General features: G+C 49.8%; 1 protein-coding gene across 1 annotated transcript; it reads left to right on the plus strand.

Moving 5' to 3' along the window:
- Positions 1-3,309: 3,309 nt before the first annotated feature.
- LOC131214932 (uncharacterized) lies at positions 3,310-10,186 on the plus strand. The gene is made up of 4 exons (XM_058209279.1): positions 3,310-4,170; positions 5,522-5,632; positions 9,030-9,112; positions 9,247-10,186. The coding sequence occupies exons 1-4, from the start codon at positions 4,144-4,146 to the stop codon at positions 9,335-9,337; spliced, it is 312 nt and encodes a 103-aa protein (XP_058065262.1). The 5' UTR covers positions 3,310-4,143; the 3' UTR covers positions 9,338-10,186.
- Positions 10,187-12,512: the final 2,326 nt, after the last annotated feature.

Here is a 12,512-nt window from a genome sequence, read left to right on the forward strand (position 1 = left end):
ACGGATCAATCGAACGCTGACAGGCAAAGACAGGCAAAGACAGACTAATCCGGTTCGGTGACACGTAGCTTCTTTTATGTAGGCCAAAGCGTGCTTAAAATTCCAATCAAGACTCCGAGGGCTTGTTATCAAACGCGAGCAAACGGTTGGTTCCAGATTATCATATGTGGGCGATCATCAGTCGGAACTCAACCCAAAACCCGGTTCACCTTCCGGTTTTCGCTTCCGGGCCTGGTGGAAGTCGTAAAATATTTACACCGAATCTGGCACAGCATCATTGAGAGCCAAGCCCTTTCGGGAAGTGAAGATTGACTTGAATGGGAGAGAATTCTTTCCCTCGGCTTCCTTCGTGTTTGTAACGAGAAATTAATATTTAAAAAACACCCGAAATTGAAATCGATGCCACCAATCACAGGTTACGAAAGGAAGGAGGCCACCACAACTAGGGCGCAACGAAAAAGAATAAATCTTTTAGTTTTTGGGGCTTAGTTTTGGGGATTTATTTTTCGGCTTTACCAATCGAACCGGGGCTGGATGAACATTCTGCATAATTCATGCACCGTACGTCGGACGGACACCCTGCGCTGGTCACCAGACAATCGGAACGGACAGCAGACGAGCGAGTTGGTCGATTTAAAACCGATTTACATTCAACCTAACTCCACCGTGCTCCAGAGCACTCGATTGCACTGTCGATTATCGCTCCGTTTGTCCGTGCCTAATGTCCGACGACCCCCCGCCAAGAAACTTTCTACGGCCCGTCGGAAAGGAGTTATAAAAACCATAGGTCGGCCACGGATAGGTCATCAGTTTTGTGGATCACACCCAATCGGCGCATTATTCGACATCATGGCGGCAGTGTCTCAAGTTGGTCACTCGATACTCGCCCGGGGTCCAGCCAGAATTCCAAAGTGAATTACTATTGAATATCCTTTCAGGTTCTGCAGGTGTGTGTTCTGGTTCTGGTCGGATTGCTCCCAGCGGAGGCAGGACTGCTGCAGGCCGCAGCTCCTCTGGCGATCGTTCCAGTGCATCCAGCATTTCGGTCGGCGTACACTCAGCTTGTTGGACGCAGCTATGCACCGACGTTCTTCCCCATCAGTCTGGCTGCCCCGGTGGTTACCCCACAGCTAGTGGCGGGACCTGTGCTGAAGACCAGGCTGGGTGCTTCGGTTCTTCCCTATGCAGCCGTTCCCGTGGTGTCACCTGTCATCGGCCCGGTTTTCGCTCCAGCGTCACTACCAGGACCTGCGGTGGTCAGTGTACCAGTTGCTCCGTCGTCGCTGCCGGGAGTTATCGATGCCCGGAAAGCGGGCCCATCGGAGGGTCAAACGATTTTGACTGCCTTCGGTTCACCGGCCGGTATCCGGTTGGTGTCCGGAGCGTTACCGGGATTTCAGTCGGGAGTTCCTTCTAACAGGGCCACCACTGATCACCAACCAGCGAACGTGGAGACAGCACAGGAGCGATCAACGGCCCCCGTAGAAAACCTTGGAGTTCGGCCACCGGGGCAGGAACCACTGACTGAGTACGGAGTGCCGACCTCGGTCGATGCTCCTGCGGCTTCGTAGATCCGATTACATAACCTCAAACGCCGACACTGAGATGGCCGACGAATAAAGCCGAACCACCGATTGCTTATCACTGGGTTAATGATGTAATGGCTTCTCTCATTAATGGGTACTGTTGCCAGGAAGATATAGCTGTCTCTATGATGGCCAGATTCCTTTCCCACCGTCACCGAACGGGTGCTTTATTAAGTTTCTGTGAATTTGCCGCCGCATATCTGTTCATCGAAATAATCTATTTTTAAACGAAGTCGAGCAAAGATCCAACCTTCCAGGAGCTGTCTAAATTATCAAAACGCGCCGATGTCAATCATTTTCAGGAAATCCAGCTCCTCCAGGAGGATATTGTTTTGCATTTTGGCCACAAAATTAAAGCATCTCCCCGGGCAACGTGGCTCTGCTGGTTCAGCTGGCAGTTCTCACGTTCCGATAATGTCTCGCCACGATAGCAATACCAGAAACGGAATTCGGTAGGTCACCCTTGGGGTTGAAAATACACCCCCGAGGTAGCCATTTTAAAAGTGGTTTATTTAAAAATGCTTCTCACATTTCAGTGAAAGTAATTAGGTCGTCGTTTCGCAATAAGTTCGCATTCTTTCATTAAATTGCTAACAGCTGTTGATCTGCTCTGAAAGAAGGAACTACTTAAACAGTGCACTCGAGCGGAAACAGTGCGGTGTGTGCCCGGAACCCGGAACTGCAGCCGTCGAGACCGGTGCCAACACCCGAAAGGTCGTTGACCGATGCAGTTCGGTTCGATTCGGTTTCGGTGTGCGAAAAGGATGCACCGAGCGCATCTTCGTGGCGCGCTGTCGATGCAAATCTTGCTCACCTTCTCTGGTCCTGCTGGCAGCCACGCGGCGGTTGTGACGTAAGAGCCCGCAATATAGGGCAGCTCGGATCGGGCCGCATCGTGACTCGTCGTGTGTGAGTGGTGGAACGTGTGGAGTTGGTGTTCATTTTTTTTTCGCTACACATTAGTCGGCCTTAAAACGACGACCACCATCCGGGTGTACGATGAAACGCGGGTTGACTTCGCCCGCGTTGCTGGCGTGAGGAATAAATAAGCCGCCAAACGCATATCAAATGAGCGTTCGCTAATGGGGGCCTCACTGACGACGACGACGACTGCCGTACGTGTAAACGGTCGCCGCCGGCCGAACATTAGTATTCAAATGGCGCAGCACATGTGTTGTCGCGTGGCCATCAAAACCAGAGCATCAGACAACAGTCCGAATCACCACTAGGGTGAGTCTCAATGCATAACCAAAAGGGGCGTGCGCGAAGCATGAGCAACGAAAAGGGGCGAAAGAAAAGACCAGAATGAATGGCATAAAAGTTTTTAAAAAGATAATAAAACGGGGAATAATACATCTCCATTTAAATAATTTTGTTAATAAAACGAATTGCTGTGAAACTTTAATTATTCACTAAACTATGCTTATCCTGTTGATATTTCAAATGCCATGGCGTTGACGTTACTGCTCGAATCGAGCACTTCTCTGAGTACGCGTTACCAGGCGCCTCCATCAGCAAAGCTCCCGTTTGAATTTCCGAAAGCTTAGAAATCGCACGAACTTTTAAGCTCCGCGATTTTGCAATCCAAGCACACGCTGCACTCAATACGGTGATCTCCCTCACTCACTCTCTGATGGGTCCAGGACCACGAACTAACGGACGGACTTCGGCACCGGGCGGTCGCCGGTTCAGTTGACGATCTTCTTTCGACCGAACCGGAGTGGCCGGAGGACGTTGTTGTGTGGACGGCTTTACGGCTATTTACGCCACCATTTACGGCGGTCAGACGGCGTGCGGTCAGACGACGTCCGGATGATGCGGCACGCATCGCGGGCGAAGCTAATCCGATTAGAGAGCCGTGTTCAGGCCGGACCGAGGCCGGGTTGCCGATTAGCTGCGGTTATTTATTTATTATCCGCATCATTTCTCGCATAAGGAAGTGCAGCGAATGCACAGACACCCGTGCGCTAGACCTTTGACCCTTTACATTTGGGTTCTGTGGAGCCTGGTTTCAGTTTTAATTGTGAAAATGTTTACAAACACACGTTAAGCCAATCGAGTGAAGTGCGAAGCGTAGTTTGATAGTTCGGTCACGCTCTGATCAGCCCCGGGTTGTTGTCAGTGTCGTCAGCTCCGCTTGGTCGTTATCAACAAGTTGCGGGTCGTGATTGGTTTATTTTTCTCGCGCCACAACTCCATAATCCGTCAGCTCGCCAACGTCCCACCGCCGAAGGGTTTGTGTTTGCGTGTGTGAGGGAGCTACCAAATGGACCGCATCGGATCGGTGGTGTTATGCTCTGATGCACCCCACTCGGGTTCCGGGTGAGATAAAGCCGAGCCAAGCCGAGACTGAAGCACTCCGAGTGATGTGGCAGCGGCAGCGTTCGTAGACACAACGCCCCGTTGACAAGCAAACAATCGGGCTGTCCTGCGACAAGTGGATGACAATTGGCCCATCAATTGCATTCCGAGAACAGACGCACTAGAGCAAAAGGACCGGCGTTTTTGGAGGCCGGTTTTCGGTTGAAACCCCGGGATTCCGGAGCACGGGCGAAAGATGCCGCGTCCGAATCAACTGCGAAAGGTAAGCCGGGACTGACGCAAGATTAGTTTCAATCCTTTTTCGCCCGCGGGTCCGCTAATCATATAATATCGGCAACCAATAACTTACCCACCGGAAGGCACTCTGATGCTGCACACGACGCGGCTATCGATCAGCAGCAGCCACACTTGCGTTCGTCTCACGGAACTTCGTAAGGCGCGCGGCCTTACAGTGGTGTCCCGATTTTGTCTACACATACCACACGTTCTCGTTTCGGTTTTTGGAAATTTTGGGATATTTTTAGTACTCTTCTGAGCCGTCCCCGACGAAGGAGCGCATAGTGGAGCTCCAATAAATCCCAAAATCAATACATCAGTCATTAGGCTAAAAAACATGTCCTGGCATCCGAAGAGGAACCTCCGAAACACACGTGATCTTGCTGGCGCGTCCCCGGCTGTGTAAAACGCTAGGGAGCGACTTCTTAATGGCACCCGCTTCACGTTTTCTGCCCGAGGACGCCACGATGCGAAGAAGAAAGCCAGCTCAACCCTTTACAAAAAGAAATCCCTCCACTTTGTTACCTTCGCGTCCCGTGTCAGCCAGCCGGGCACACTGCCGGGCACCAAATCCTCAAGGACCCCACGGGGACCGGGGCACGGAAAAAGACGCAAAAGCTGCTGCTTTGCGGCGCAGTTTCGTTGGTCCTTTCATAGCGTCCACCCTTGTTTTTTTTTATTTTTGCTTCTGGCTTCTTCTCTCATTATTCTGAGCTCCGTTTCTTCGGGCCGCACGTACGGCACGTTCGGGACCCTTTCATTTACTGCCGCAGCTCCCGATGGGGATTACCGCCACCTGGGAGAGGTACTTCCGGGCCGGCCCGGGCCGGGCATTGTTCGGCATCGGGGCTAGTGCCCGATTGACAGGACGATTGGAGGCAAAGTAATGCCGTTACTGCGGCGCCGACCACCGAGCAGCTCTCAAGAGACACTCCCGAGAGAAGCAGCTCCTCGGGCTGTAGTTTGCAGGTTTTCTGTAGTCGCAACTCTTGAAGAGTAAAAAAATTCTTAACAAATTGTCACGTCGCTGCCGCATCCCTTCTTTGGCAATCGGATTCGTGGTGATAATTTCATTAGCAACCTCGGGGGGGGGCCCGCGGCCCTTTTTCCGGTTTGACGTCACGCGAAATCATGAAGCATAAAAGCAGCTTAACCGAAATCAGGCTGTGATTGGACATGCTCGACTCGGGCAAGGCCCGCGCGAGGCAATGCATTCGCTGGCACCGCAGCACACTGCGCTATGGGTCTCCTGGGGGGCCCCAGGGTTTTCATCCTTTTGCTCCAAAGGACTAACGTTCTCTCTCTTTCTTTCTCTCTCTCTCTCTCTGTGTCGGCAGGTGTGGGTTGCGTTTGCCGTGTTTGGCGCAATTTCCATCCTGCGGCCAGTGTCGGGCCGCATCGTGAAGCGCAGCTACTCCGATCAAAGCGTACGGGGATACCTGACCGAGGTGAGTATGTTTTCTTGGCCCCACCACACCACCACACCACCATACACGTGTGCCATCTGGCACGCTCCCCCCCCACGGGTTCATCTTCCGTATCCTTCCGGAGGCTCGAAGCCCGAACAGGCCGTCCGTTCGTCCTTGTTGCGCATTGCTCCGTTCGGTCGGTGCGGTACGTGCGCAACAGTGCCCCGGAACCGGGTGGCTGTAAGGGAGCAGATATTAAAGTCACGGTTCGTTGAAATACCAACGTCCCTTCCCACGCCCCACCCGACCCGCCCCGGCAATGCCACATTCTTCCGCGCCGGACGGATTGGATGGACGATTCAATGAAACGTACGTCGGGGTCCGTAGCCGGGTTTCTTCACCATTCCGGTTCGCCGGTGTCCTTTGACGAGGATAACCGATACGCCACAACAAATTCCCGGGTGTACCGTTCCAGTGAGTGTGTGTTCCGGATGCGGCGTGCGTAACAACCTTTTGCTCTTTCGGCTCGACCACCCGGAAAGGGCGACGAAAAGGGATATGATAAGTCTAGGTTCTACTTTTGCTTAATTAATATCACCATCAATTGGTTGTGGCGGGCACTTTGCTTGGGGACCTCCGATGGAGCAGAATATGTTTTATGCTAATTTTGTGTCAAACGGACGCCATTCAAAAGTCAATTTTGGCTACAACATCAATGAACGGTTCACAGGAAAGCAGAAAAGTTATCGAAAACTTCTCAAATTAGTTACACAATTTGCATTCTAAATACGCGGCGCAGAGCGCAGAAAACAAATAACACTCACTTCATGCAGTCAATTCCCACGCCAGCCCCCCATCTAATGGGGCACGCTGGCCCCATCGGAGTTTGGCTCCATTAAATAAGCGTTTTTTTAAAGGAGGACCAAACTCACCGAAACTTTTCTCAATTCCAATCCGGACCAAAAGTTGGTTCACGCGCCCGGCAGTTATTAAAATTTTCACTTCACATCCGCCCGTTTTATGGGAAATGTTTGAACAGCGAGCCAAACAGGCTAGCTGCTAGAAAGAGAGAGAGCGCGCTCGAGAGAGCGAGAGGACTGGCAGGAAAATAATTGTATTTCCTCCGGGTCGTTCTCAACCTTTTTTTTCTGTCGGTTCAAACGGACCCGGATGCGGTCGGTTTAGTGTCGGGGTGTGTTTTGTTTGTTCCCCCCCCGAGGGCACCGAGCACGAAAGTAATCCGCTGGAAAGCCTTAACACCCCGGCCTATAATAATAAAAAAAAATCAATTTCCTTCCAGCTATTGAGTCCCTTCTAAATGGGTTTCCGTGGCCCGTGCCTTCCCTGCAGGACCCCCCACTAGGGGCACCGGAACCGAACGTTGGGGGCTTTGGGGCACGATTTAGGGAAATTAAAACTACACACTGAACAAAACAAAATAAAACCGCAATAAGTGCGGATTTGTGGCCATTCGGCATAAATGCTGGCCGGTGGCCGGTGGCCATTAACACAGAACCCCAGGCTGGGTTTTACATTTTTTACGATGGCTGCCGAAAAAGCGGGCCTCACTTCAATCCTTTTTACGACGGCATCCCGAACTCGCCGAGCCTGCGAAGTGCGACATCAGCTGCGTATCCTGCGGCCAAATATTTACATTCACTTCACGGTCGCCGGCAGGAAGGAAGACATTTCTTTTTGTCCCCTTTTTTTCCCAGGGTAAGCACGCTCCACCATCAGCACCATCAATCTTAGTCGCCGACCGATTCAGTTCGGAGCCGAATTTTCCGACAAACACTTGTAGCGTGCCGCCAGCACGGGGACATCCGCGAGATAGTCAATTATTATTCGTGCCCATCACTGCGTGGCTCCGAAATGATCCTTTCGGTGGTGGGGGCCGTTGTTTGTTTTGCCAGCTTTCAGATGCTGCTTCACTGTTCTTCGCACAGATTTGGGAAGGGACACGAGGCACGCGCCGGTAGGAAATCATCGTCCCGAGCCTCGGGGTTCGGCGTGGCGTCGTATCGATCGAGCGCTGATGAGGATGCGGCCACGGTCGTTTGTTCGTGCCAATATTCGCGCACTTCCGGGAAATTCTGTCTGCCACTTCCTGAATGGTGCGGCTCAGTAATGTACTCTTGGGCAGTAAATAAACGAATAAATATGCGTGCCACGCTCGGTGCGCTTACATACCCGGTTACCGACGACGAAGCGCCGGCAGTCGTGGCGGAGATTAATGGATGTTAAGATGAAAATTTTGTATCCATTCATCAACATTTCATAACGCCACGGTGATGGATGGAAAAAACTGGAGAGAAAACACATTGATGGCGATAATTTAACGCTGAGTAAATAAAAAGCGCAAACTGCGACGCAAAACCCCCAAGATGAGGAAAAGTTGTCGCGCCCCAAAACGGAAACCGGAAACGGAGTCGAAAAAAGGCGGGTCACTAATTGAGATGATAAATGGTTGCGATCCGCGCTCGGGACAGGACCGGTAGCTGGATCGTCGTCAGCTACGATTGCAAAACGGCAAGCTGCGAATGAAGGCTCCGTGAGGGAAAGTTTCACTCAACGAACCAACGAAAGGCTACGGTAGGCCGGTTGCTGGGAAAAACAACGAGTTCTCCGCCAAGACGAGAGGAGTTGAGCAAAGTTTGTGTTCTTCAAACGGCGCGGACAATGCGCTCCGAAAAGATCAGCACCGGCACCGGTGAAGCTTAAGATGAATCGCAGAACGAATCCTTGCGACGCTCTGGGAACGCGTCTTTCACTGAGTGGTGCCCCTTGGGTCTGTTTTCTAATTGAGCTTAATCGATTAGGTAAATTGCTCACTCGCTGTTGCGGTGACTTCTGAGAGCACTCCAAGGAATGCGCACGGGAACCACGGGATTGGGAAGGGGCTTTTAATTGAATTTTAAGTGCCGCAAGCGGATGAATTCAATTACGCAGCAAGCGTGATGCACCGGGAAAGCCGATGCTCCTCAACTCCTTCGTCCTAAAACAACGTGACATAATTTGTAGCATCCCCCGGTTTCCGAGCGCGCCGTGTTACGAATCTTTTATTTAACTTCATTAACCCGGAACGGTCCGCGTGGCGGTTTTTGCGCTTCCGAGAAGCGCCCAAACCTTTCGACTGCCACGGCAGACAGACCGACAACAGACAGACAGGCAGGGTTCGGGTTTTCGGGGAAACTTTGGCCGTTCACCTCTTGGGCGCGACACATCATTGCGGGGCACGTGATGGTGCGGTGGGAAGTTTCCACAAAACTTCCGCCTCCGTGAGCTTAACTATGTGGAAAATTTATTACTTTCCCTGTCTTTGCGAACGGTTTCCGACCTGGAGACCACCTTACTTCGGCATGATGGTCTCCGCCTCACGACCAGAATCGTGGTGAAATATTTCACCTGCAATATTTCTGCTTCCAAACACCGACAGCGTACCTGCTGGTGGAACGAGGTGTGCAAGGAGGAATTCCAACAGCTGTTCCGGTGCCGATGTCCGCAGTGGTCGTACTGCAGGTAAGTGCAACTCGTCCATGAACTTTCACTAGGGGCTTTTCCCGGTTTTCGTCGTGGAAAACTGCGGGTTGGCTGCGGGCTGTGGCCATACTAAAGTTCTCTCCTTCGCTCTACTACTACTACGAACTCGGCAGATCGCCCGGACGGTACTACAACGCGTACTGCTCCATGACGAACACGGGCTACATCTGGACCCAACCGACGTGGGACTGGGAGACGGCCTAACCTACGCAAGCGGTCGTATTGTTGACGCGGCCGGTGTTGTGAACAACCAAAACAATTTCAGGCGCCTATGAATATTGATCAGAAACATCCTCCTCTTCGCACGGCTAGTCACATTTTCATCAAAACTCCGACCAAGCAGAACCCCGAGCAGGCGTGAAAATGGCATTCCATAGGTATTAATAGAAGTGGTACTACTTCGTCCTCACTGTTGCCAAAGGTAAACCGATTCCAGAATCTAAAGCAACGATTCCGGTGAAGAAGGCACCGGTGATCATTCTTTCCTTCGGGACCGTTCGTTTAATAACAATTTCAATTCAACATCCGAGATTGCTTCCGATCTGAGCCAACAAATAACAATCAAAATAACCGTGCCGCTTAAGCGCCAGTGAGCAGAAGGGTGGAATAGCTTTTACCCCAAACCTAATCGGGAGACCAAACGATTTATAGACTTACATTTTACAGCGCACCTATCTGCTCCAATCGGAAGAGAACCATGCAGACGCCAACAGCACACATAAGTGCAAAACGATCCGAAGCACTCAAAGCAAAACCGGTGGAAGCGAAGGTTAATTAAATATATAAAAAGAAAACTAATATTTTAAAGTACAGCACTAGGTTCCCCGCGGGGCTCTAAGGCCCGGGATTCCCCCGTAGTGGTTTTTACAGGCGACAAAGTTGAGTTTTACTCGTTCCGTGGGAATGCATCGGTGAGTGGATTCAGGGGAAAGTGGTCAGACCGAAGCGGATACCATGTTGAGCTGTTTAGAGCTGGATAGTGTGTGTGTGTTTGTGTGTTTTAAAGTTATGCCATTAAATAAAACAGTAAACCCAGACGGACTGCAGGAGTGAAACCGACCCACAGAGCTTTAATACAATGGACGGTAGAAGGGTAAAGAAATTAATGAGAAAAGTTGGTCCGGCCACATGCAGTTTTAAATTGCGCCGCATAGTGCGCTTTATGCAAGGACCATAATAACCATAAAAATCTCGGTCGAAACGATTGCTGAAGGAACAGTAACGTAACGTTACTCCGTAAGTACCGTAGCCCAAGATCCGGCATACATACGGCATCTTTGAAGTCGTCTGTCGTATCAATGTCCTGAATCAATATTTATTGCCCGATTCTTCTGTACACCATTTTATTCCGTTTTTCCATAATAAATATTCTTGTTCCGAAGTTAAGGATAACAAATTTGCAGTTGAAAACCGAGATGTCGGTTGAAACAACCATTGGAAAGATCAATGTAAACGTGTTGAAATAGTAAAAAATGTAATGTTATACATTCTTTGAAGAAAGGGCACAGACATTATAAGCATAGTACTGAATTTAAATTTTGATAAAATTTTTTTCATCTTTTCGCTTCTCTTCTAAATATACTCTTCAATTTCTTCTAATTTTTTTCAATTATGCATTCAATTTTTATAAGACGCAGCCTGTTTTTTGAAGTGGAATTTATGGACTAGGGAGTAGCAACGGCCCCAGATGACTGTATCTGTTGATTAAAGAGCTCACTTAACTTTTCTTGATGAGTTTATGATCAAAAGTTCTGTCACATTAGAAGTTTTTTTGGAAGAATTCTTTAAACGGCTCGTCTAATCTTTGCAACATCGCCCGAACATTTGTTCTACATTTTACTAATTACTTCACTTCAGCATCATTCGCCACAGTTTCAGTTTTTTCGAGTTCCCGAATCAGACATGTTAATGATGTATTGACGAACGAATGCTTGTCGAATTTGTCGCAATGTTCAAAACAAAATCAATTTGAAACAAATTAATTAGCAGAAAATCGTGCTTACAGTTTGGTAAATTTAGTGAAAAAAGACATTTGAAAAATGGTTTATCCGAAAAATCGCTATACATCCTGAAAGGATATAGATTAGAGTCAAAGAATAAATGGCAAATAAAAGGAGTTGAGAACGGAGAAACGTGTCCCCGGTAGCAACAGGCATCGGATTAACAGCGTGTTAAGTGGCCGCGGCACAAAGGTCTAACAACGTGCGCACTCGGCAGTGGGTCAGGCTCCACGGTGGCAGCGATAATCCTACGGCACGACACACGCGCGCGTGGCAGGCAGAGGCTAAGCTGCGATGCTTCGTTGAGCCCAAAACGGTGGCAAAATCGGTCCCCTGTTTAGCATGTCAACAGCAGAGCCACATTACTCTCGCACACGCATACACGCGCACGTCAACGGTAGGTCAAACGCTTGCCAGGCCCTGTCTTGTTGTTGCGCCTTGTTGCTGGCAGCAATCGAATCGCGGTGAACAAAACCGGCGTGGCGAACGGTGGTTCGAATCATTTGCTTCACGGCAAACAAAATTGCCGGACCGCAGCGGTGGGCAGTGGCACTTTTCGAGTTACCGCGAGTGTTCTGTTCGATTTGGTTCGATTTATATAACGGTGTGCTGTTCGGTGAAAGAGTTGTGAAATCCGAAACGGAAACAGAGACCAAAACGCATGTAAGGAAAAACGGTGCAAAGTACGGTGTGCACGTGGCGCTGCTCAGAGTCAAGTGAGTTTAGTACAGAGAATTGAAATAACGAGACGGAAGCGTGCGACGCAATTTCGAGTTCCCGCCTGTCGGCGGGCTCCAATCACCAGGCGCCTCCATTGCCTCGGGGCGTCTCCATTACAGCCGATTTTCCGCAGGGACCCGTATATCCTCTCATACTCTGGGGCGTCTCCAGTGTCCTCGTTTGGGGACGAGAAATTTGAAACCAATTTTTCCATCGTTCCATATGGTTCGAGCAGTGCGCTACGTCATTCGAGGGTCTGCTATTACCGTCGCAGCACGTGGCCGTCGACGTTTTATATCCCTCTCCGTTCGTATGCAAATAACGTTATCGCCCTCACGTTGGATTATGGCGAACGAAACGGTACGGGATAACAGGTGCGCAATGTGATAGTTGTCCGATAGGTGAGCATAAATTGGGCTTGAACGGTCATGTGGAAATACCGGAACTGTGAAGCGGTTCACGTCAGCATAACATCCTGAAACTAATTATCTCCACTTTGATAGTGTCATAAAAATACACAACTAATTAAAGGGGTTGGAATACGACGCATTGGTCATGAGTTTGCCAAGATTAAGATGGTTTAAAAATGTTGAAATTTGTTAGAATTTTAACGGATCAAAAAACGTTCGAGTTAAATATTATATTCAAATGTTTTTTTT

The sequence above is a fragment of the Anopheles bellator genome, chromosome 1 (assembly GCF_943735745.2).
Source record: "Anopheles bellator chromosome 1, idAnoBellAS_SP24_06.2, whole genome shotgun sequence".
In the NCBI taxonomy this organism is placed as follows: domain Eukaryota; kingdom Metazoa; phylum Arthropoda; class Insecta; order Diptera; family Culicidae; genus Anopheles; species Anopheles bellator.

Bases quoted from the DNA above. Each gene is read 5' to 3' on its own strand.
- LOC131214932 (XM_058209279.1), top strand. From the start codon at position 4,144: ATGCCGCGTCCGAATCAACTGCGAAAG. The intron at 4,171-5,521 runs GTAAGCCGGGAC...CTGTGTCGGCAG, and splicing joins GTCCGAATCAACTGCGAAAG to GTGTGGGTTGCGTTTGCCGT. The intron at 5,633-9,029 runs GTGAGTATGTTT...AAACACCGACAG, and splicing joins TACGGGGATACCTGACCGAG to CGTACCTGCTGGTGGAACGA.